Source organism: Lepisma saccharinum, chromosome 22 (assembly GCF_977018435.1).
Source record: "Lepisma saccharinum chromosome 22, izLepSacc3.1, whole genome shotgun sequence".
Lineage (NCBI taxonomy): Eukaryota > Metazoa > Arthropoda > Insecta > Zygentoma > Lepismatidae > Lepisma > Lepisma saccharinum.
In genome coordinates, this window is record NC_139250.1 from 32403138 (window position 1) to 32426303 (window position 23166).

At 36.3% G+C, this 23166-nt stretch overlaps 1 protein-coding gene across 1 annotated transcript; it reads right to left on the minus strand.

Moving 5' to 3' along the window:
- Positions 1-2540: 2540 nt before the first annotated feature.
- LOC146004805 (uncharacterized) lies at positions 2541-8291 on the minus strand. Its single transcript, XM_083143831.1, has 6 exons — positions 8209-8291; positions 5956-6165; positions 4957-5283; positions 4315-4610; positions 3783-3942; positions 2541-2695 (listed from the first exon to the last, which is right to left on the minus strand). The coding sequence occupies exons 2-6, from the start codon at positions 6161-6163 to the stop codon at positions 2541-2543; spliced, it is 1146 nt and encodes a 381-aa protein (XP_082999957.1). The 5' UTR covers positions 6164-6165; positions 8209-8291.
- Between the last annotated feature and the right edge of the window lie 14875 nt (positions 8292-23166).

A 23166-nucleotide genomic window follows, 5' to 3' on the forward strand; every position in this document is an offset into this window, starting at 1 on the left:
TATTTCCCAACGTTGGCCCAACTACAATGGAAAAATTTTCCCAACAATCTCCCAACCAAATCTATTTCCCAACGTTGGCCCAACTACGATGGAAAAACTTTGCCAACAAACCCCCAACCAAATCTATTTCCCAGCTTTGAGCTAACTACAGCGGAAAAACATTCCCAACCATTAACCCTCAATCCAAAAACCAACAAACTATATGCCAATGTTTATGTTTATAATATTAAATATTTTACAAACAATTAATTGTATCACTTTTAGTAGCTATAAAATTTTATTATTAAGACACTGCAGGAGAAAAATACAAGAAATTATAGAAAACTTATGTATTTATCTTTTATAAAAGTAAAACCTTTCTTAGCGGAGCCAAAAAGCAAAATGAATTTCACACACACTTAAATTACCTTCATACATTACAAAAAAAGTAGCAACATGCTATTGTATTTATTGAAGGGAAAAAGGTGCATGAGGTTGACAATGCAAGTGTCAAAGAACATCATACAATGTCATTTCAATAGAATAGCTTATTATTACAAAATGGAATACATACAAATGCTGATGTGTCAGCAAAATCTGGTGTAAGAATACACTTTTTATGTAAATAAGATGAGGATACAATAACTCCGTTCTTACATTCTTTTACCTTAAACATAAACAATCTACTGCTTGGAAGAGGTGAAGTGAAAATATCCAATTTGTTTATGAAAACTTTACAATTTAAATTATACACACCATCATTTATACAATCCTTTTCAATGGAGTTTACAAGAACAACATCACCATCTTTCGTTAAGAAGCAATTATCAGGTGAGGTTATTCCCACAATACAATTCTCATTTCCATTCAAAAGTATAGATTTGATGCAGTCATTCCTATAAACAGGGGAATGTTTAATACTATGGCTATTGCTATGTTGGCCAGATTTTTCTCCTAGTCTTTTAGCTACCTGCTCCAAAGAATTTTGTGGACCACGAACCATCTTCCTAATTGTTTTCATAAAATTTTCAAATGGAAATGCAGAATATTCATCTAAAGGACCAAAATTAGAAATATCTTCAACTACATGTAATAAATTATGAAAATTGTATATCAAAAGTTCAGGAGAATAATACTCTGGAATATATTTAACGAAACAATGAAGAAGTTCATGTGCAAAATTTTGCCATCTTTCCACTTGACTAAGGTCAGTGCTGGCCAAAATGTACAGAGAAACATGCAGGACAAGAAAATGATTAAATAAATGATCTGGCAACACATCTTTCAAAACTATAGTCCCAAAATATAACAGAAATGCTCTAAATTGAGTAGCTTTCCAAAATTTGAACAGCTTCAACGATTGTGGTTTTCTGGAGAATTCCTTTGGAGTATACTGAGCAAGGACAATAAGTCGTTCAGAAATCTTCTGTGTATGCAAAGAACTCAATTTACATTTTTTTGGTCCCTTCTCTACCCATACACTAATAAGTTTTTTAACAACACCAAGACAAACTAAATGCATCCAGTCAAGCGGAACTTGCGAAACTAAGCCTACATGCAAATCAGATAAAATTCTTCGAAACTGCTGGTGATCCTCATATTGCATGTTCTTAAAATTTGCATCTGTCCTTAGAACTAAATCATGCTCATACTGCCATGTGGTTCTCCCCAAGTATGTTCCTTCCTGAATACATTTCTCACAGCCAAATAATGAGTTATGAGATACAATGCACTTCAAAAATGCCCTTGCTGGAGCATCTGCTACAATGCAACTTATGGAAAATCCATAAAGTTTATCCTCAATCAAAATACCTGTTCTTTCCAATTCAGAACACTCATTAACAAATTCAAGGAAAAAATCATTTGAAGAGCTTGGTTTTGATACCCCATAATAAATTGCAATGATAAATGGAGAATTGTTAATAGCCTGATCTAAAATTCCCAGCAAAGGCCAAAAACATTTTGTGGAACTTTTATGCAATGGAAGTCCATCAACATTAATTTTCATGGTTAAAAATTGTTTAAAATTTTCATTTCTTTTCTGCTTTTCAAAAATCCGATAATGTGGTGTAGATAGTAACCCTGATGATGCCTTTTTTAGTATGTTTTCTTTGACACCAAAGTAAGCAAATGAACCTCCTGAGCATGTTCTCAAATCTATTGTTCTAGGGGTTTTAAGAAGAGTCCTTGAATCTAGAGGAAGGTCTGGTATGTAAGGTTGCAAAATGTGGAGAAGATCTGTGGTTGCACTATTAGAAATATTGTATTTCTTTGCCCAAGAAATTAAATGCTCTGAAATAGGAGGTGAGTCAGTTTCCAAATCAGTTACATTACCCTCACTACTGCTACCACTACATGAACTACTTGAAAAATCACGCACACTTTCATCACAAGTATTGGAAACTGAACTTGTAGTCTGAACAACAGAACCACTTTGAATTATGTCTGTAGATCCTGAAACAGAAGGAACTTCGTGAAATTCACTCATTATAATTTCTGCAGCTTTAGTAATGACTCTTCTCTCATGTCTTGCTGAAAAACTATCACCAGCCTTTACTTGTTTACTTATTTCTTGATGTTCCTGCAGTTGCCTTTTCCTTTCTACGTTGCTCTCGGCCGCCATCTCTATCTTTGACAAAGCGGAACCAGTTTTGTATCACTGAGTGTATTTCATAATCTGATGCATTTGATGTACATGAATTCCTTCGAACTGAAACTAAAAACAATTCAAACTGTTAGATCCATGGAAGAACTAAAATGTAACATACCATATGACAGTGCTCGAAAAATCTTCTTCAGAGCTAGGCGCCAGCTCTGAAAATCAGGCATGCATGCTATAAGAAGCTGAGTATCACCATATTCAAAACATCGCTAAATCATGTGATAAAGTGGAAAATGGGGGTTGGGGGACAAAGAGTAAAAAATTGTTACCTATTCTATAGAATGTTCAGAACGTTGTTAAAAAAAATCATTTGCTAACTTACGCTGTACTGCAATTTCAACTTACTCTTCAAAATTTCATATATGGAAACTTAAAAAATGGCAATATTACAGCAAAAGATCATAGTCCCCATGCTGGAATTTTTAGTTGCCATGGCGACTGGGACTTTTCGAGCCCTGCCATATATGTGTACCCATCTCTAGTGTGAGGATTAAACTTATTCCCTGCCCCATTAAAGGAAACTAATATTGACATATTATCTATGTGGGGTGACATTAATCCTTTACATCTAGTCAGTTACTTATACTATATGCTAGGAAAAGGATGAGGAAGGAAATTTCCATAAATTACAGATTCACCACAATATTCATTTTGTGTGAGTGATGTAAAACTGCAGTGAAGAAACTTGAATGGCTAGCCTGACCTCATCTGAGATCTAACTCACTACCTTCTGAATAAAAAGTGAAGGCTCACAGAGCCAGGCTTGCTGAATTGTGGAAATGAGTTTGCACTTATGAACACTGTTCTAGTAAAAGCAGAATATTCCAGTGTTACATGAAATAATATTAGTTCTTCCTATTAAGCTAATAAAACAGCTGAAGTAAAAAAAATCTACCAAAAACAATGGTCAAATAAAACAAATATTTTTTTTAAATAAAACTGTTTCTTAATATATTTTTTACAATTTCCTTATTAGAGGATTTTTAAAGATTTATGTAAAGAATGCACACTGTTAATAATAAATGCTATAAAACTTTCCATCTGTACATTATTCGGATTTTACATCAAAAAGTAATGGCCCTTCTGTCTAATATAGTTATGAATTGAAAAAAGAAAAAAAAATAACAGCCTTCTAACTTACTTGGTACAAGTTCCATTAATTTCAAATTTCGGAGAGGTGTTTTATTGTGTTTTCCAGTCCAGTTATGACGTGCTGCCAATGTGTTAGAAAATATCTTTTCCAGAATTCTTCGCACAATTTGCTGTACGTTCTTGCCTCCAATAAAACTCATGTATGATTCCTACAACAAAATATGAATTCAATCAAGAAGCACTGCACTGTGGACGATACAAGGTATACATTTTGCACCCCCCTCCTCTTCCAAAAATTCAGATGTATCTGTTGCTCAGATTATTGAATTTCAACTAGTAAGAAAACAAATACTTTGTCAATTTGCAAGATTTTTTCAGTGAAACTGATATTGATGTAAAAAGAAGCACATGGAGCTTAGAATGTAATTCATACATCTTAAATTACAACATACCACTCTGAGCAAACAGTATAAGCTACAGTTAATTATGCTAAAAATGTTAACTGCTCGATTAAAACAAAAAAAAAAGTTTGTCATTAATAATTTCACTCACAGAAATATTACAGGAATATGTCAACTTACCATCTGCTTCATGTGCTCAGGAGAAGAAAGTAACCACTCTTCCACTCTCTGAATGTCATCGTCTGTTTGACAAGGAAGCTTTAGATTTTCAGGCAAGGGCTGATTGAAGGATATCAATGTTGGATTCAAATTTTCCAAAATAAGCTTCTGATTTTCATGTATTTCTAACAGTCTATTCTCAATTTTTGCTAGATGACGTGAAATAACAGATAAACTACTCCCATGAAACTGGCAATTTGGAATGCTCTTGTCTGACCCAGATGTAGATTGTAGAGCCAAGGTTGCTTTGCCTTCACCTAGAATGAAGATGCCAGTAAAAGCAAAAAATCAATCACTTGCAATCAGCACATACATATTACAATTGAAATAGGAAAATAGCTACAGTGTTGCTGTACAGTTACAAACATGTCAGTGTATCTTCCGTCATCAGCAAATGTTCAAAATTACTTTTAAAAATGCACATAAATTCACATTACATGCAACACCTGTTTCCAGTTTTATGTCCATGAGAACAAGTACAAAAATGAAAACACAAGGAATTAGTTGGCGATGTTAAACACTGAGTAATTAATAAAATATGAAATTAGTGACATCAATATGTTTGGAATATTTTTTAAAACTTCAAGAAAAAACACAACTTACTTGTATGTCCTGCTTTTTCGATTTCGTCGATCAAATTTACATTCACAGACTCATTATTCGGTTCACCAACTGGATCAGATTGAGATGCATGTGCGCTTGAAATATCAGGTGGTAAGGGCAATACCAGTGGTTTCTCAGGTGGAGTACTTTTTTTTGTTACTTTTCTGGACTGATAATTTGTCTCCTCTTCATCACTACTTTCACTGCTATACAATAATCTGTTTCTTTTCCTTCTCCTTTTTTTAAGATCTCCTTCTTCTGTCATGGACAATAATTCTGATTCACTTTCAGCTTCCTTCAGTTTCTCCCTAGCCTTCAAAATGTCACCTAAAAGATGATCCATTTTATGAATAATATATACATTGACAAAAAACATAATGGCAGGTGAAAATAACTTCACAAACTTCTCGTTTTTATAAATTTTATCAAAATGATTCTCCACTTTCATGATTATTCTACTAAAGAATGGATGCTACAATTTTGAGAATTTTAGTTGCAGTCTAGTAATTATGACCTATAACGCTGATGTTTTCTCTTAATAACCTCTTGCCTTAAAAATTAATTTCCAAAATTTGGTTCCAAATTTTGAATTTTTTTTTAGCCTGTTTCTTTGTTCTATAATTATAATGTATGCCCATCATTCATGTATAAATAAAAAAAAAAGTTTTATCATCAAAATTAACTTGGGCTATACACACATGCTATAAAAATGTTTGAATGAACATAATGGAAGAAAACATATTTTTATAAAGGGACATAATATAGTGGCTGTAAATATTGTATATATCACTAACACAAATAATAGTATAGTGGAACCACAAGCAAAGAAACCTGCGCAGACCCGCGACTCCCATGCACCGTACTCCTGCATGGAGGGGCAGAGTAAAGCATGCTTTCTTATGGCCCGAGCTGAACGGAAGAAGGGAAAGCTGCGCTGACACCTTTCGGCGAAGGTTTTTTCCCTTGTGGTCGCTCTATAGTATTTTAAATATTACTAACCTGTACTGTAAAATATTTTCTTCACTGGACAAAGTTGCCACTGTTCATTTGGGCCACTGTTTTCCTTATTCAATAGGCACCTATTGAACTGTGAAGATAACTTATGAGGCGGCCAAAATGTTTCTTTTTTCCTTGGAGTAAGCCATTCTTCTCTCACCAGTCCCAAACCACCACCACAACCACTGCCAAACTCCACAACATGGAACATCCCTTTAAATGATAACCAATCAAATATATATTTAAACACGGGGTTAAAGAACTTGATCAACATTCGACCATTCCTACTTCTTGATATCAAGGTTTCATCTAGAAAAGCTTCAACAGTGTCACATAGCTAGCTCATAACAAAGATTGAATTATTTGTTGTTGAGAAATATACATGATGAATTCTCACTTGGGTAACTTTAAATGTATGCAAAATGAATTTTCACAGTGAAAACTATCTACATGAAATTATTAATTTTCTATGTGATAAATGCTGGACTGTCCTTTACCATGCATTCTGAATTTAATTATACAAACTAATTCCTCTGATATAAAAAGTACTCTCTCCACTAAAATATTTAAAAAATAGCCTGCTTGCCATGCAAAACAACTTAGGAACAAAATCAATGAAAATAGTCAAAATTGATTGTGTAGCCTTTTTGTAGGTTACACTTTTACACTGCACACAAATAAATTATAAAGGCATTTCATGGGTCATTTACATGTCGGGGCACCTCCAGGACTGCCTAGTTTTGCGCATTGTTTCTTCATTTAGTATATTGCCTTGAATTTACATTTTACTATAGTATACTGCGTATCACATTTGAAACAGAACATGCCTCGGTGGTACTAATCTGATATTCCCCGAACAGATTTCTTCATTTTTACAGAAGAAACTATGTATGGTAATAAGTTACTGTAGCATTGTCTAACATCTGAAAGGTGTTTTGTGTGATGTGGGAATGTTTCATAGTGGAAATTCAACCACTGACACATAGCACCACGAACCATTTCCGGTAAGGTTAGGTTAGGTAGGGTCACGTATAGGTTACAATAGTTAAAAATTGGTTTCGAAAAAAATATGCGTAGCCCCACACACCATTCTTGCATAGCCCCACGAACCATTGACACATAGCCCAACAAACCATTTGCAGAAACGTATGTTCTTCAGTTACAAAAACACTTTTTTTAAAAGAAAAATTGCAATTACTTTCATCAAAAAAACGTAAATGCACCTTCAAGAATGTTCCGCGAAGCAGATGGGTAAGTACGAATGTCAAAAATTGACAAAACGAAGAAGTTATAGGTGTCCGGGGAATATCAGATTTTTACCCATGCCTCTGCACTAGCTATTGTATACCACACTGTGTATAGTAGTCTGCTTTTGATTAAATATGGCTATGAAACATGTTTATCAGAATAATATAACAAATAACGAGTTTGACACATCATTTAAGAAATTTGTATGGTACTTGAATTTCTTAAGTGTGATTACAAACTCATTCTTTTCCGAATTATTCATGAATTACATACCTAACGATTCAGTGTATTTCACTCAAAGAAGAGTGGAAAGAAAAATGTTGTGTTTGATGGGTAACAGTTCAGATTGTTTTATGATTATTTCAAATTCTCCTAACAGGAAGACTAATTATCGTAGAATTTTGGCAATCATTGTCGCATGAAATTTGAATCTTTCTTAACGTAATGAGTAGTTTGGAGTTCTAAAAGAAGTTATTTATGTTGAAAAAAATGGCCCAAGTTCCTTTTGTTTTATTGCGATTTCATCATGCTACGAATGCAATTTTTACATGGTTCAATTTCGATGTTGTACAAAGGCATATATTGAACAAAATCTTAAGCAATCCCTAAAACTCCGCCGTATGTGTTAGCAGAAGTAAATCGAAATGAAACCATGTAACAATTGCAATCGCAACGTGACGAAATCACAATAAAACAAAAGGAACTTGAGCCGATTCGGAGTATCTCTCGAAAAAATCGTCAATGTTTCTCATTATGCTTAACAAGGAAATAATTTCAATTAAGAGACTAGGTTTCTAAACATGTCTAATATTGAAATCCGGGTGAAAACGCAGATACATACGTATAATGCTATTTTGAGTACATTCTTAAAAAACTAACCGTTACCAAAAACTGCCTCGGAATGCATAAGTTTCTTAACTATGTAAATATGAATAACTCTGCAAGTAATTTATAACACTACTTTTCATTATCTGTACTGTTATCGAACTAAATCAGTGTGTCACTTACCTTTCTCAACGTTGTTTTCTGTAAAGAAAATATAAAGTCGTCAAAAATGAAGCAAACATCCAGGATCCCGCCAAGTACTCTGGTCACGTGCTATCACAGTCACAATCGACTTTCGAAACACACATCGATTATACGCATTTCGATATAAATCGTGATGTAAAATTTTTATATTTTAAAATTTCTCCGAGGAATGAACAAATCAAAGAACACGCCATCGTTTTTACGTTTATATTTAACTAAATGCATTGGGAATGTTCTAATCTAATCTTGCTAATCTTTTGCGGTAGCAGCCCGAGACTCGTTGTGACCTAAAAGAATTTCGTCCGTCATTTGGTTGCCCTAAGTTTTACATTGTAGCGCACTAATCGTTAGCATTAGGCAAGCGCGGGACGGAAAATTTTTGGTAGCGACGGAAATTTTTTTTGATCACGACTTTCGGGACAAGGAAAATTAACCATGTCCCTAGTAAATCGGAAATTTTTCGGGACGAGAAATATTTTATTTTTCCCCGACACTTCATAAAACTCGAATTTTACACGCTGTTTCTCCGTCGAGTGATTGTTTAACAACTTCTACGTACTGTGCAGAAAACACGGAGAATTAGCCACTTTAAAAAATGATAATTCCTACTGATCGTGATCTTGAAATGTTAGGAAATCATTTCCCAAACCCTTCTTCTGTCTATACAACCATAAAGAAGTTGTGCTTAGTCCCGGGAAAACAAAAATATGCATCCGTTCCTGAATCTGCTGCCCATAAATTGCTCATAGTGGAAGAAATAGAGCAAGAATTAAATTATTAGAAAATTAGAATTAGAAAATTCAAAATCACCACAAAGCAATGATATGGGTGTATTTGTGGAGTGCAATATATATACCAAAATCCAGTTAAAATATGCACACTTTTTTTACGTTAGACAGAATTTAATTTTTTTAGCTCACTGTAGGGTCTTTCTGATCGACAGGGAGAATTTTACTCCCCCTTTTCCGTTTGGCATAACGTCACTGGTCACTGTACCAAACCTTGAATGCACCTACGAAAAAAATGTTGGGCCAACCTACAATATGGGCATAATTGAGAACCATGTGTGCCAACAATATTCACTCATTGGGCCAACCTACAATATGGGCGTAATTGACAACCATGTCTGCCAACAATATGAATCATTGGCCCAACGTAAGATATTTGTTGGCAAGAACTACCAACCACTTCCCAACCATGCCGACAAACACCCAACGTTGGCCCAACAATGTGTGCTACATGGGAGGGGGATTATTTCGCAAATTTGAAAATTATTTAGCAAAATAGTCCTGGACACGATTTTTAACACTCGCAGCCAGTGGCGGCGATTGGGTTCCAAAACGGGGGGGGGGGGGGTAAGGAACCAAAACTTTGGGGGCAATGCAGTACATTTCCCTTTGTAGATAAATAAGGTTTAGCATAGTGCAGGGGCAATTGCCCATCCCCTCGCCGTCACTGCTCGCAGCGAAAGAAAAATAGAAATCTCGTCTACAGATATCATTGCTTACAAGAGGATCACTTACCCTGTCTTGCCAAACAGACGACTCAGTGCAATTTCAAAGTAAAAAAAGGAAAGTACCAGGAAGACACGATAATATTTAAAAAAAAAAATAATAAGGCGGAGTCTGCTGCCACGCACGTGTCAGCAGTAAGAACAAGCTTCAAATTTGCTCCTGCTACGTAATTCGTCTGCTAAGAGGATGTTACAAATCTTAAGAACAGATTGAGACGAGAGAAATGCAAGTTTATGATTAGTGGGAATGAATGTACAGGTAATTTAGAACCTTTTTTCTTTAGTAAGCTTTTAGCGATAGTATTTTAATGCTAACAGAACCTAACCTAACTACGAGAGCATTTAGTTTTATTATTAGAAGAATGCTAAGGGACATAATCTTAAAACATTTTTGTGAAAGTACTCGCTACAACTTCACAGTATGTGTTACAAACGTAATTGCATACATAGCATGATGAAATCACGATAAGACAAAGACCGAGTATGCTGCCACGCGCATCTTTTTTAAGGTTCCAGCAGAAAAAGAACGTGGCAGCAGACACTGCCAAAAAATAATTTTGTACTGCAAGAGGAAGGATAAGATCACAAAAACTGAAAATCCTATTAGGTGGACTGAATGTGAACGAATATTAAAGAAAAAATATTTATATTGAAATTGTATATTTTGATATTCCGAAATATTAACTTGAAAATTTTCAAAACACAAATACAATTTGCAGTGGCGTGCCCAGGATTTTCGAAAGGGAGGGGTTAAGTGCACTTTTTCTGGTAGTCAGCTCTCATTTTGCCATCTTTTCCTACCTTTGACGTTCTTTTTTTTTAGGAATACTGGGCCAAAGGGGGGTTATAACCCCCACCAACCCCCCTTGGGCACGCCACTGACAATTTGTCATAATGTGTTGTGACTGATGAATGCACAAAATGTAAAATCACGCTGATAGGAGAGATGTAGAATTGCTTATTACTAACAATAATACGTTGAAAACTTCGCTGACATCTGTCGGTGGAAGAGAGAAGCTAGTCATTAACCACCAGGTGCTGCCCTCTTTGAGATATTGGCAGAAACATGTGTTGCTAGGCTACAATAAACAACATTGGTAAGTAGCAGTAACGTAAGGTTATCTCTTGTTTGTACTATACCAACAATGTGAATGAAATTTAATTTGCTGTAATGGAGAGTTAATTCGGAATACAAACCATTTTCCATCGACAGGAAAGAACAGTCATTCGCGAGAAGTAAATTCTGTAAAATTATTGTTGAATTTGGAATCAAAGCAATACTCACAATTGTAATTTGTAAGAAATTAATTTAGTATGTATTTAATAAATGAAGCGTTTACATTTTAAACGCCAAATTACAGTATAGACCATCAGGCACGTATCCAATGGAGGGGGCTTAGGGGCTCGAGCCCCCCCCCGAAATTTTCGGTTTACCTGATAAAAATGAGCTTTTTGTTTCTTGTGGTGTTAAATAAAATAATCAGTGGCGTAGCGTGGGCATTTCGGGTGGGAACGCCAAGTCCGAAGGAAAGGTCTGCCCTTTTTTTTTGTTTAATTACGTAATATTTTATTTTTGGAATTAATCGCCACAGGTATTGTTTATTTGCCTGAAGTCAGCTGGGTTTTCAATAAAACATCATCTATGCATGTTTTAGCTAGATGCCTCACTGAGCAACAAATGTTTTGAACTCTGGTGTTTTATACTTTCCGGTATGACGCAAGTCATCAGAAAACTTACCTGAATCACATGCGCCTCTGAACAACAGTAGACGTCATTGTTGTTGGTGATCCAACTACTGATTGATTTGGTTTATTTTACTTTGCTTTTCTACCACTTTTGGTTAATCGCGAATATGAATGAGTGATATTTATGAAGTTAATGAAGGGACACTCATAAAGAACACCCGTGCTAACGCCGGGATTCGAACCAGGGACCTTTGTCGTCTTGGCGCCCTGTGCAAAACACTCTGACACGGAGGTGGGTGGATGATCCAACTATCGTACACTCTACTGACGTAACAGTGCCGATTAGTAATTCAGACCACTGTTTAGTGCATCTAGAGAATGGTGATAAACATTTAAAAATAATTTTGTCCACAAATCATTCGATGTTAAGAGTTTTCAAATGAATGCTAAACATTTCCATTGACACAATATTAAGCAGTTGGATACTAACGAAAATAATAATAATAATAATAAGAAGAAGAAGAAAATAGTTTTGTGGGTTAAGTGTAGAGCAGGCACAGGCTGAACTTCTACCACGAGGACATGACCAACTTATTTGAAAACTGCGTTGATATTTTAGTTTTTAATGCACATCGCTGTTCGTTCTATACATTATACAATGCAATGGTCATTAAGAAATTGTATTTTTGAATTTGGTAAAGTTACGTCAGTCAGTATTGCGTATTGTAGCATCACATAGCACGAGTGGCACGAGGGCGAAGATACAGCGCCTTGAATAACGTAGTGTGGAAAACGACCCAAGAAACTGGTTCCCCAGACGGATGAGAAACATAGATGGCAATGCGATCAATGTTGGTGCTATTTTTCTTATGAAAGTAATGCGGCTTAGTTAGTTTTTTTGAATATATTATGTAGATTTGTTTGTCTTTAAAGGCGGTACGTGAATTGATGGAAACAGTTATATTTGTGGAGTGATTTGCAGTCACGAAATGGCATTAATTTGGAAAGGAAAGTAAAATAAAATGAATAAATAAATAGTATGCGTGCGTAACACAAGAAGAAACATCGCAATGTAATTCCGGACGTCAGGTCTTTTTCTATGTTATTAGAATATAGTGTTGCCCACGAGACGAGACGAGACTTTGGTCTGTCCCGTCCCGTCTCGTGAAAATGCTGTCTCGTCTCGTGTCTCGTCTCGAAAATATTCGTTTGTCCCGTCTCGTGTCCCGTCTCGAAGGGTTCTGTCTCGTCTCGTCCCGTCTCGTTTTGTCTCGTCTCGTCTCGTAAAAGTGATCCGGGATATCATGCCAACAAAAGTCAAAAGTAGCAGAAACACGAAATATTTTTCCGGAAAATGGGATAAAGCTCCAAATATTTTACCCATTGCGTGTTGAGAATAAATAAGGTTCGTTAATCATGAGGGATTGGTCTAAGATCTCCACGCTACAACAGGTGACGGAGGAACAGTGTGGGAGGGAGACCAGCAGTCGGTAGGTAAGCCAAGGCCCTCACGGGCTGTAGAGCTATGGGTTATTATTAATCATGAGGACATTAATATTAAAAATGCAGTTTGTTGGTTACTGATTGCTAGGTATCTTATGAAATCTACCTTGTGGTTTTTCTCGCTTCATACAACTGTCTATCCATCGTACATTTATACCGAGTATGTTAGAACCTGTCCCGTTTCCCGCGCTAGCGATCGCTCGACAGTTTTGGTGCCAATGAGAAACGAGAAAAAAGTTGTCTGCTGAGCAGCGAGGAGCGAATGGAAGCCAGAAGAGAGGAGCTTACGTAGACGCTGTTGTCACGTTGCGTATTTTAATTTGCTGCCTGGCTTTGGCTTTCCCCAGCACGGAGTTCAGGCGGTCTTCAGCAGCAACACCGCTTGGTTTATGCTAGAAAAGCCAGCAATCAGCTACCGCGGGAAGCGGGACAGGTTGTAACAAACACGGTATAAGTGAGTGCTCTTTTTCATTACTGCTATACCTTTTGGAAGTCTTGAAATGTTTTCCAATAGACCTTCTTTTTTTGTGAATGTCGAACTTCCGTGCACTATGAAAATGTACATTTCTTCTTTAAATTCTAAGTTTGGCGCTCGGGAGCAACAAAAAAGTTTTTAAATGTGTAGTACGAACACAAAAGACTATTTAAAATTTCAATACTTAGTATATTACAAATAGAAAGCATTTATTGTTCTTAATATTGTTAAACATCTTCTATGATATACGTTTCAAAAAGTGTTTCTTTGTTATATTGTGCTGTTTCTTATGCTCAGCTTATGACGCACATACTTTTTGTTTTCCCTTTAGCCTCTAAGTCCGGTACCACCACCGCTTGATCTAATTTATCCTTCGGCAGGCACGCATCTAGAAATATATGTCGGGGGAGGCATGGGCGTCCGGAAGGGGGGCAAGGGGGGGCCGTGGCCCCCCCCTGGAAAATGAAAGTCAACCAAAAATTATGTATTTCACACATATAATTTCATTTTTGCCACAATAATATGTGTTAATTATTGCATGAACACCATAAATTCATATTTAAGCAATGTTTTTTTAGGGAACAACACTATTTTTGGGGAAAATGTGCCTTGTTTGCCCCCCCCTGGAGAAAAATACCTTCCTTGCCCCTCCCTGGAAAAAATCCTGCGGACGTCCATGGGGGGAGGGTGTCCGAGCTAAGTGTTTCAGAAAAAATATAATAATAACATTAACGACAACAATTAAGCAAATGTTTAAATTAATACATTAATATAATTCATAGGTCTATTCACTTGAATATGTAAATTAATCAATTCTATTATTGTTATTGCATGAAATGTTACAAAGATGGTAGAAGAATAGTAATATAACAGCACGAATATTAACTAATATCTAGCTTCCGTGTAGTTAAGATCGTCAAAATCTGCATAAAAACAGCTGTCCTGCCAAGAAAATTAATGTCAAAAAAGGTGATGAATTGAATATTTGCTGAATAACAAAAAAGTATGTTACATCCAGTTGACGAAAAATAAAATTCCTGATTAATATTTTATGCTCATTATTATAAGTAGTAGCGTACATAAATCTTCATTCAAAGCAGTATGATCCCAATAGAATCTTTTTTTTCTAGTAAGTTCGGCAGGAATATGTAACCCTCGATTATGCTAAACAAATATATTTGTTTGTTTAGCTAGAGCAAGGCCTCAGGTGGATGCAAGAAGCCGTTCCTGCAAAAGTGTATGTTTTACGAAGCGAAGAACCGTGACAAAACCACCACGTATGGAAGGCAAACCTGCATTTATTTTATATCGCACATTTACAGAGCCGTGCCTCCTGAAGTTATAAAAATCCCAACTTCAATGATTCTTTTAGACATGCTATAGTTGAAAAAAATATGTTTAGATGCACCAAAAGTGCATCATTATCAGATTATGCATATAACGTGTTATTGGAATCAACATATTTGTGTAAATTGGGTGCCTCCCCGATGTCGTAGTAATAACGTCGAGGTCTTGTAATCAAGGGTCCCTCCCGTTCGATACCCAATGGAGGCACAAAGTGGATCGGGTCGCACTTTAAACTGTAGGTCGGTTCGCGATTTAGCCTATTTGTGAATCAAGTGGACTTAAAAAAAAACTAAAAAAAACAAACCAATATCAACCTTAAGAATATTAGAATCCACTAATTCACCCGTAGGTAAGTCAAATTTCACATATCCCTCTTCATCCTGGTTCATAGACTTCATGCAATACTCTTGTGTTGCATCCCAGCAGGTGCGAGAAATGTGAAGTTATTATTTCCTTGCACTGCGTTATTTCTTTTCATAACAGTAAGGCTAAATTCTGAACTTTTAAAAAATGTGCAAAATACGTCTCTATCTTTAAACAACCACCCTTTCCCATGTATGTGTAAAATAATCCCACTCTGTCTCAGAAAACCTCTTCCTATGATCAAATGAAGGAAACAACTCTCAAGTCTCAACAATTATAAATTTTTGCTTAAATTTTCTATCATTTATACAAACAGTAGCACATATCACGTCCTTTGGTGCAACACTGTCAACAGCTAATGTTACTTTCCTCGTCCTAATAAATTTACTTCCAACCAGTGACGGCGCCAGGGAAATATGACTTGGGGGGGGGGGGGAAGGCTGGCAACAAAATATTGTAAGGGGGCAATCACATTAAAACGCACGAAAACACTACACATATATATACATATATAATAATACTTATAATAATAATAATTATTATTATTATTATAATTATTATTATATTCATGTATGGTGTTTTGTGTTTGTCTTTTATTTAGAGTGGACGTTTACTGCCTAAATTTACTTCTTGATTACGAGTTTATCTCCACATGATTCGTTTTAATAAAGACATTAATTCTTTTTTATTGGTAAGTTGCGTGGTCTCTAGTGGCCTATTTCAGTATTGAAAGACATTCATAATTTTATAATTCATCGTCTTTCTTGAGATGAAACTACTGATATAAATATTTAAGTTATAAGATAATAATATAAATGATGAAAATAATGCTTCGAAGAGTTTAACTTTCTTGCAAAATAAACGTGACGTTTGAAGAAATGAATCTTCTTAAGTATTAGAAACAATGTGAGGCACTTAGTGAAGTGCAATTCTCCTGGAGGAGAATTCTGCTCTGTGTGCTTTGGAGAACACATTGCCCACCTTTGGTACGTCCAGGACTTGACATTTCTTCTCAATGGTAAGAACAGCCAAATGAGGCAGTTTGCATCCAGCATCCTGTTTCGAGCAAGCCTTTTCAAAGATTTTAAGGACAACCATCTTCGTAACGCTGAAGAGTTTTGGGCAAAATTTGTGTTTCATCTTTCAGGGAAATGTTATCAGAGGATAAAAAATCAAAGGTTACAGTTATCTCATAATTCAAGAAATATTCGGACCCTGGCATTACTTACTCTTACTCTACCACTCCAACCTATATCAGTGCTACCCAATTACAGGCACCTATGGAGTTCATGGGAAGAAGTTCTTCAATTTTGATATGTACGAGAAAGAGCGAACCTGCATCTAATGATTGAAGAGTGGCAAATCCTAATAAGCGTTCTTTAACTGCCCGCGATATGTTTTGAATCGAATTTTAAGTGTAATTTGCATTTAAGGTTCACGTTCAATACATTTCCAAACAATATCCCCTCATTAGCTTCAAGAGTATCGAAGAAATTCCCTTTGTTAAGGTTTCCTCAGACTCATCATCTCGAAATTCAAGTCCCTGAATAGTAAGAAACCGCGATGAATCCCCAACAACTGGCATGTAGTGTCGGTTTTTCTTCGATCACCTTTGGTCCTGGGTTCGATACCCAGTGGAGGCACTTTAAACTATAAGTCCAGTCCCGATTAGCCTTACTGTGCATAAAGTGGACTTAAAACACCAAATCAACCAACCAACCAAATCTTGAATCAACTTTGAATGTATTTTAATAATTAGCGTTGTCACTAACGACCACGATTAGAATAATTTGCCCGTACTACAGATGATGTTTTGTGGTCCTCAAAATATTCGTGATGTTTTAAAACCATCCACATTCAACACTTTTTCCCAGTTCTTAAGACTGGTTAAAACTTAGGTTAATCTCGGCTATTACAGGACATAAATGAATGAGAAATCACCTATGCCAAGGTCGGCGCTCGAATCTTGGACGAAGCAAATTAATATTTGTTAGTCAAGTTGGTATTATAAGCAGGAAAGTGATATCATGCAGAATACACCACTTTGAAAAGGTGAAAAATTGTCATACTCTTATAAATGAACTCTCTTATTATTCGATATTTAATTAACTTCAATTGGGGGGCCCGGGGGGGGCGAAGTGTCTGACATGGGGCGTCCCCCTGCCCCCTCTGGCGTCGTCACTGCTTCCAACCCTCTAATAACTTTGCTGCTGATAGCCTCACCTTCGAAATGGAAGCTTGTGTGTCGGCGAATAATACAAAGAACTTGTGTTCACTGTCCCTCTTTCATTCAAAGTCTGCAGTTTTCCTTTTCAGCTTTTCCTGCAAAACTTCCTGTCAGCAAGCAAACCAAATTACAGAATTTTTATTGCCCCTCCCTTGCATCAACTTTCATTCCTACTTTAGGTGTTTGCCCCCTGAAGCAACGGTGTCCATTGTTCAAAGCGAAACCTCTGTCAGTGGGGAACGGCGAAAAATAGTCTCGGAATACACCCTGGTCGTAAACAAGCTCCCGCCACCCTGACATTGCTGTCAGCTTCCCTTTGAAGTTCGATAAAACAACTTTGTGAAATGTGTTTAGTAACGAGTGAAAATGTAGACAGTAGATACTACATGTATTTTGCTCATAAAGTTGAAGGCTAAATTTACAGAATAAAAAGAACAGCTACAACATTCCTTCATATGATTTACAGAAAGGCTAATCGGGACTGGACCCACAGTTTAAAGTGTAATTCAAATCACAATGTGCCTTCACCGGGTATCGAACCCGGGACCCCTTGATTACAAGGCGACGACGCTACCTCTGTACCATCGGAGAGTACCCTCATAGAACAAAGTTTCCTCCTACGACGATTATACAGAACTTAGTGCCCTTCCTTCATTTGAAATTATTCTATATCAGCCTCAGTATTTCGTTATTCCAATCCAAGGAATAGTATTCTCCTTAAATAAGAAATAAAGAAAAAACATTGGAAATAATCTTCAAACGGACGTAAAAAAATCCAATCCAACCACCTGTAGAATGCCTGAGGGAAACAACAAGAATTTTCTCAACAAATACATATCCGAAATTTCCATAACATTCTAATAATTTCGCAACCCGTGTAAATAATCATGTGGTAAAATCTTGTCGTGGTTCCCTGTAAACACTAAAATCACCAAATTACTTCTTTCCATATTTCCCGTATTTTCTCCTCCTCTTTAGCTCTCAGCTGTTCGGAGTGGGATAATGCAAGATTATTTGTCCCTAATTATCTCCTTCTCTTATGCCCGGTTCGCTCAACCATCTTTAAAACGTTCTTAACGAGTTGATAGTTAACGCATCACTAAAATCTTAGCAGCCTGTTAAACTTTTAATGTTCGCTCAAGCGATTTTATAGGCCCGTTAACTAACGACATGTTAGAGACGTTTTGCTTTGATGCCTTGCTATTCTCATACTTTGATACGAGAAATGCAACGTTTTCATTGGTTGCACCGTGGAGAGTAGACTGTGCGTAAGCGGATTTTTTTTTTGTATGAAATCCCAGGAACAAAATAACAAAATAAATAAAGTAATGTGTAACACATAAATATATGTTTAAGAAATGAATGTTAGTTAGGTATTTACGTCCGGACACCGAAAATGTTATGTATTAGGATTAACAGTTACACTGTAATTTCGTAAGTTAGATTTAAATGAGTGCCTACCGACTGCCAATAAAATATATAAATAAAAACTACTGTTCTAGGTTAGGGTAATCTGTTTGAAGTTTGATAAATTTAATTATATTAAAATGGCATTGCAAAAGAGGCCTAAAGGTAGAAATGAACGTGTGTTTGCTATAATAATTTTCCTCAACAAAAGAGAACATTTCACGAAATGTACACCATGCATAACTTAACTTACTGTGCCATGGCAATTAAATATGTAAATATTGCAAGTCACTTCTATTGGCATTGATGTGAATGTGGCATTGCAAACAAGAAATCTACTGTTTCCAAATAATCACTGACAAAAAAAGAAGGCACGTAAAATGTTTACCAGTATGTTACCGTTCATGCATATGTACAAGGGACGTTTCTGAATGGTTGTGTTTTTGTTTCGTACAAATATTTTTCAAAGAAAAAAAAATATATAATACAATACGATATTTTATATTTGATTTATCATAAATGGTAAAAAGGACAAGTACGCTGTTAGACAGTATTCTCACCACTAGTACGACCGTACCGTGCAAAGAATAATTTCCGAATGCGTGGAAGTGTATTTTACAAACAAATATACATACTTTTACAATGTCCATGCACGAAACTACATTACCAGAAACAGCTTAGGATTAAGCTTTTTTCTTAATGAAACATACATGTGTAGTACGGTTCTTTACAATATGTTTGGTTATTTATTATGTGATGAAATTGTAGTCATTCAGAAAATGTACCTTGTACATGGAACGGTTGATTAACATGATATTTTACATTAAATTTATCATAACTGGTAAAAAAACAAAAAAAAACAAAACAAGTGCACTGTTAGACAGTACCATTACCACTTGTACGTATGTACAAGGAATAATTTCCGAATGCATGGTAGTGTGTTTTATGTCACTGCATAATGTCAAAATGTTACAATGTCCATGCACGAAACTATATACCTGTAACTGCTTAGGACCTCAAGCTTTTTTCCTTAATGAAACAACATATGTAATCTATATTACGTGATGAGATGGTAGTCGTTCGTAAATGTACCTTGTACATGTAACGGATGATTATTTCTTTCAATTTTTAAGTGCTCTTTCAGTTTGTTATGAATACGATTTAATTTCCATTTGCACCGTTATATGTCAGCCCATTTTCAATATACTGCATAATAATTGTTTTGATTTTGTGATTATATTAAGACTCACGTTATATTAAACATGTTTTATTCTACAGTACTTACGTACAGCTACGAGCTAAATAAGTAAATAGGTTAGGCAGGTTTTCTTTATTTCTGTACTTGGTTAGGTTAGGCAGGTCAGGTTTGGTGCTTTTAGCATCTCCAGTTTGCTACAGCTGTCCCTAGCCGCTTGTGATTCAGAATATAGAATGATGAACATTTGTGTCGAGCATTCTCGTCACTGCAAAATCATTTTTTTCCATTATGTTAATTGGAGTAGGTGGATAATAATTTGAAAAGTTCGAAAGAACAATTCCCTACTACTTTGAAATATTGCAGGCTACATTGTGTAATGTCACAAATTTATTTTACATTAAATGAGAGTATAGGAGGTGTATTGCCTATTTCTAGGACAGTTGCTTCATTTTATCTCTCACGTTTTCTGACATTTTTCAGTATAAAAAGCAACATAAAATTGGAATGGTAGTTATAAGCAGACATAAGCATAAACACAAGAAACCACGACTTTCTCTAGTTTCTATGTGATCCACTGGAAAACGGCGTAAACGACGACACCGAATATTTTGGTGAATAACTTCACCTTATACAAATTGAAATATGTAAAAGGTGGTTACATTATTTTAAAAAGTCATGCAATATTTTGTGTTTATGGTTACAGTGCATTGAGGGTGGAAGCCCATTATGCATTTTAAAAACATCAAGTTCGTATAATTAACTATAAGCATATATTTTTGGCTCGACAGGCACAATTAATAAAATTTGAATAATGTGTGATGATCACGATGCCATTATTGACAAAACTTTAAAAAGTACATTGATACAATATTTCTCATTTAACTTACATGTGATTTCTGATTTGCAGTACGAATTTATAATATGAAATACGAAATGGGGAAAATTATTTTTGCTGTAGAAAGAAATCGAACTAGTGTATGTTTTGCGATGGTATGCAAATAATCTGTTCAAATCGGTTTGGGATAACCTTTCAACACAACAGCTGGCATACGCAATTTCGCCATTTCATTTCCGACACAACACAACTCGCTGTTAAGCACTTTAATGAAGCAAAAGAGTGCCTTTAGATTAACGACGACATTAGAGGTCTGTTAGCCTTAACGAAGGTTGGAGAAATGCCTCAATGTGCTAATGTAGCGTTAACTTGATTTAACGCTTCCGTAAAATTTAACGCGCGTTGAGCGAACCGGGCATTAGTCTTGCTAATATCTTGGACTCCTTAATAACTTTCCCAACAACTCCTTATCAATTTGTACTGCCATGTTTCCTACAATGTTTTTCCTACTTCCTAATAACAATCATTTCTGTACACCCTTTGATGTAAAAAATAAATAATAAAAATAAACCATATCTGTCGGTCCGTTTATCTTTCCAACCTATAGAGCTGAGACTATTTTTACAAGATAAACCTCGGACGCAGACATTCCACGATTTTTGGCCCCTCCTTCCACCTTCTCTACTTGCCCTTTTACTTGCTGTTATTCAGAATTGTATTAGTATCTGGAGTACTATCGTAACATAAAGTTATTAACCTGGAATAAATTGAAAAACAAAAATAGGGAGTAATGCTGTGTTTTGAAAGATTGAAAATAAGTTTAGGTTTTCATTCATTACTCTCTCTAGAATAGTCTTCTTTTGACTTAATACATGCTCATCAACGTTTCTAATTGAAATATTTTATTTCAAGCAAACAAGTATTTGAAACTGATTAAAAATTTTGCTTTTATTTTTTCGAGACATTCGAGACGAGACGAGACTTTTCAAAAGCCGTCCCGTCCCGTCTCGTATCTCGTCTCGAAAACGAGACGAGAAAGGCATTCCGTCTCGTCCCGTCTCGAATTTCAAAATGCTTGTCCCGTCCCGTGAGCAACACTATTAGAATATAAATAGTATCCTGAGAGATATTTCATACCGAGGCGACAAACCACAAGTATCGCTTGAAAGCGAGCAGTCGGAAATCAATGCAGGCTTTCGAACCGTAGGGACACAAGCTCTGACTGCACCGTTTCCTCAAGGAGTTTTTACGACGCGACAAGCGACAAACGATACGAGGATTTCACACCAAAGCGACACGGGTCATTCGGTCCAAGGCAACCTTCATACCGAAGCGACACATGTTGCTTGGAAACGAGAGCCAATCAAGATCAACATTTCACATCGTAGCGGCATGACGGGAAGCACAGGCCAGCGTTCGGTTGGTGAAATCCTCAAGCGATAAATGTCGCGTGCCGCTTGTCGCTTTGGTGCGCAATCTCACTAAAGCAAGACACTCATTGCATCGCGTATGCGCGAACAACAAACCACGGCAACATGTTGCAAGCTATTGAGGAAATGGCCCATTTTGAGCGACGCAGAAGCGACAAAGCGACACGTGTTGTAATGTGCGGTTTATCGTGTCACCTATCTGTTGTTCGCAAGCAACGCTTGCTAATAGACTGAAGGCACCATGTCGCTTGTCACTTAGTTGGAAACTCCCCCTGTAGCGCGTCGCTTCGGTCTGAGCACCCTTCCTTTAAGGAGCTTTCCGACCGAAGTAACAAGTAGCACGCGAATACGCCATATGAACGTGTCGTTTGCTGTTTGGACCCTCATGTGCAATGAATGCTATTTTACAGTCTGGAAGTGTGTGTCACTAGTGTGACAGTGTGAACATTGTCCCATTGGTTTGAAAGTTGCCTTACACTCATGTCGATGACACTAAGAAAGTTTTGTGTGGGGTTCCCCTTGTCGTTTCATGCAATCAACATTATCATCATCGCCGCGATTAGTTTAAAGCGGAAGAAAAGAGACAGTAAATATCAAATATACAAATGCTTCAGTGTGTATATCTTTAAAAGAAATGATGATGATAATAATAGTAATGAACCTAATTCATACACAAAAATTTAGTTGCCAGGAAGGACGATAACAGGACGTGGTCGACTGTCTAGAATGTTCGTTAATATCTTCGCGACCACTGTACCAAATATCATAGCAATTATCACATTCATAGAAATGCTTCATGTAAAAGAATCAGACGTTGCAGCGAAAACTCCATTTACTTCCATTATAAGCAGTCGAAAACCAAGCACCGGGGTCAACACCAGCGCCTCTAGCGGATCATTTTCGAGTGCAACCAGCCAGAGAGCGCAGAACCGTGCCGTTTTCCACACTACGTT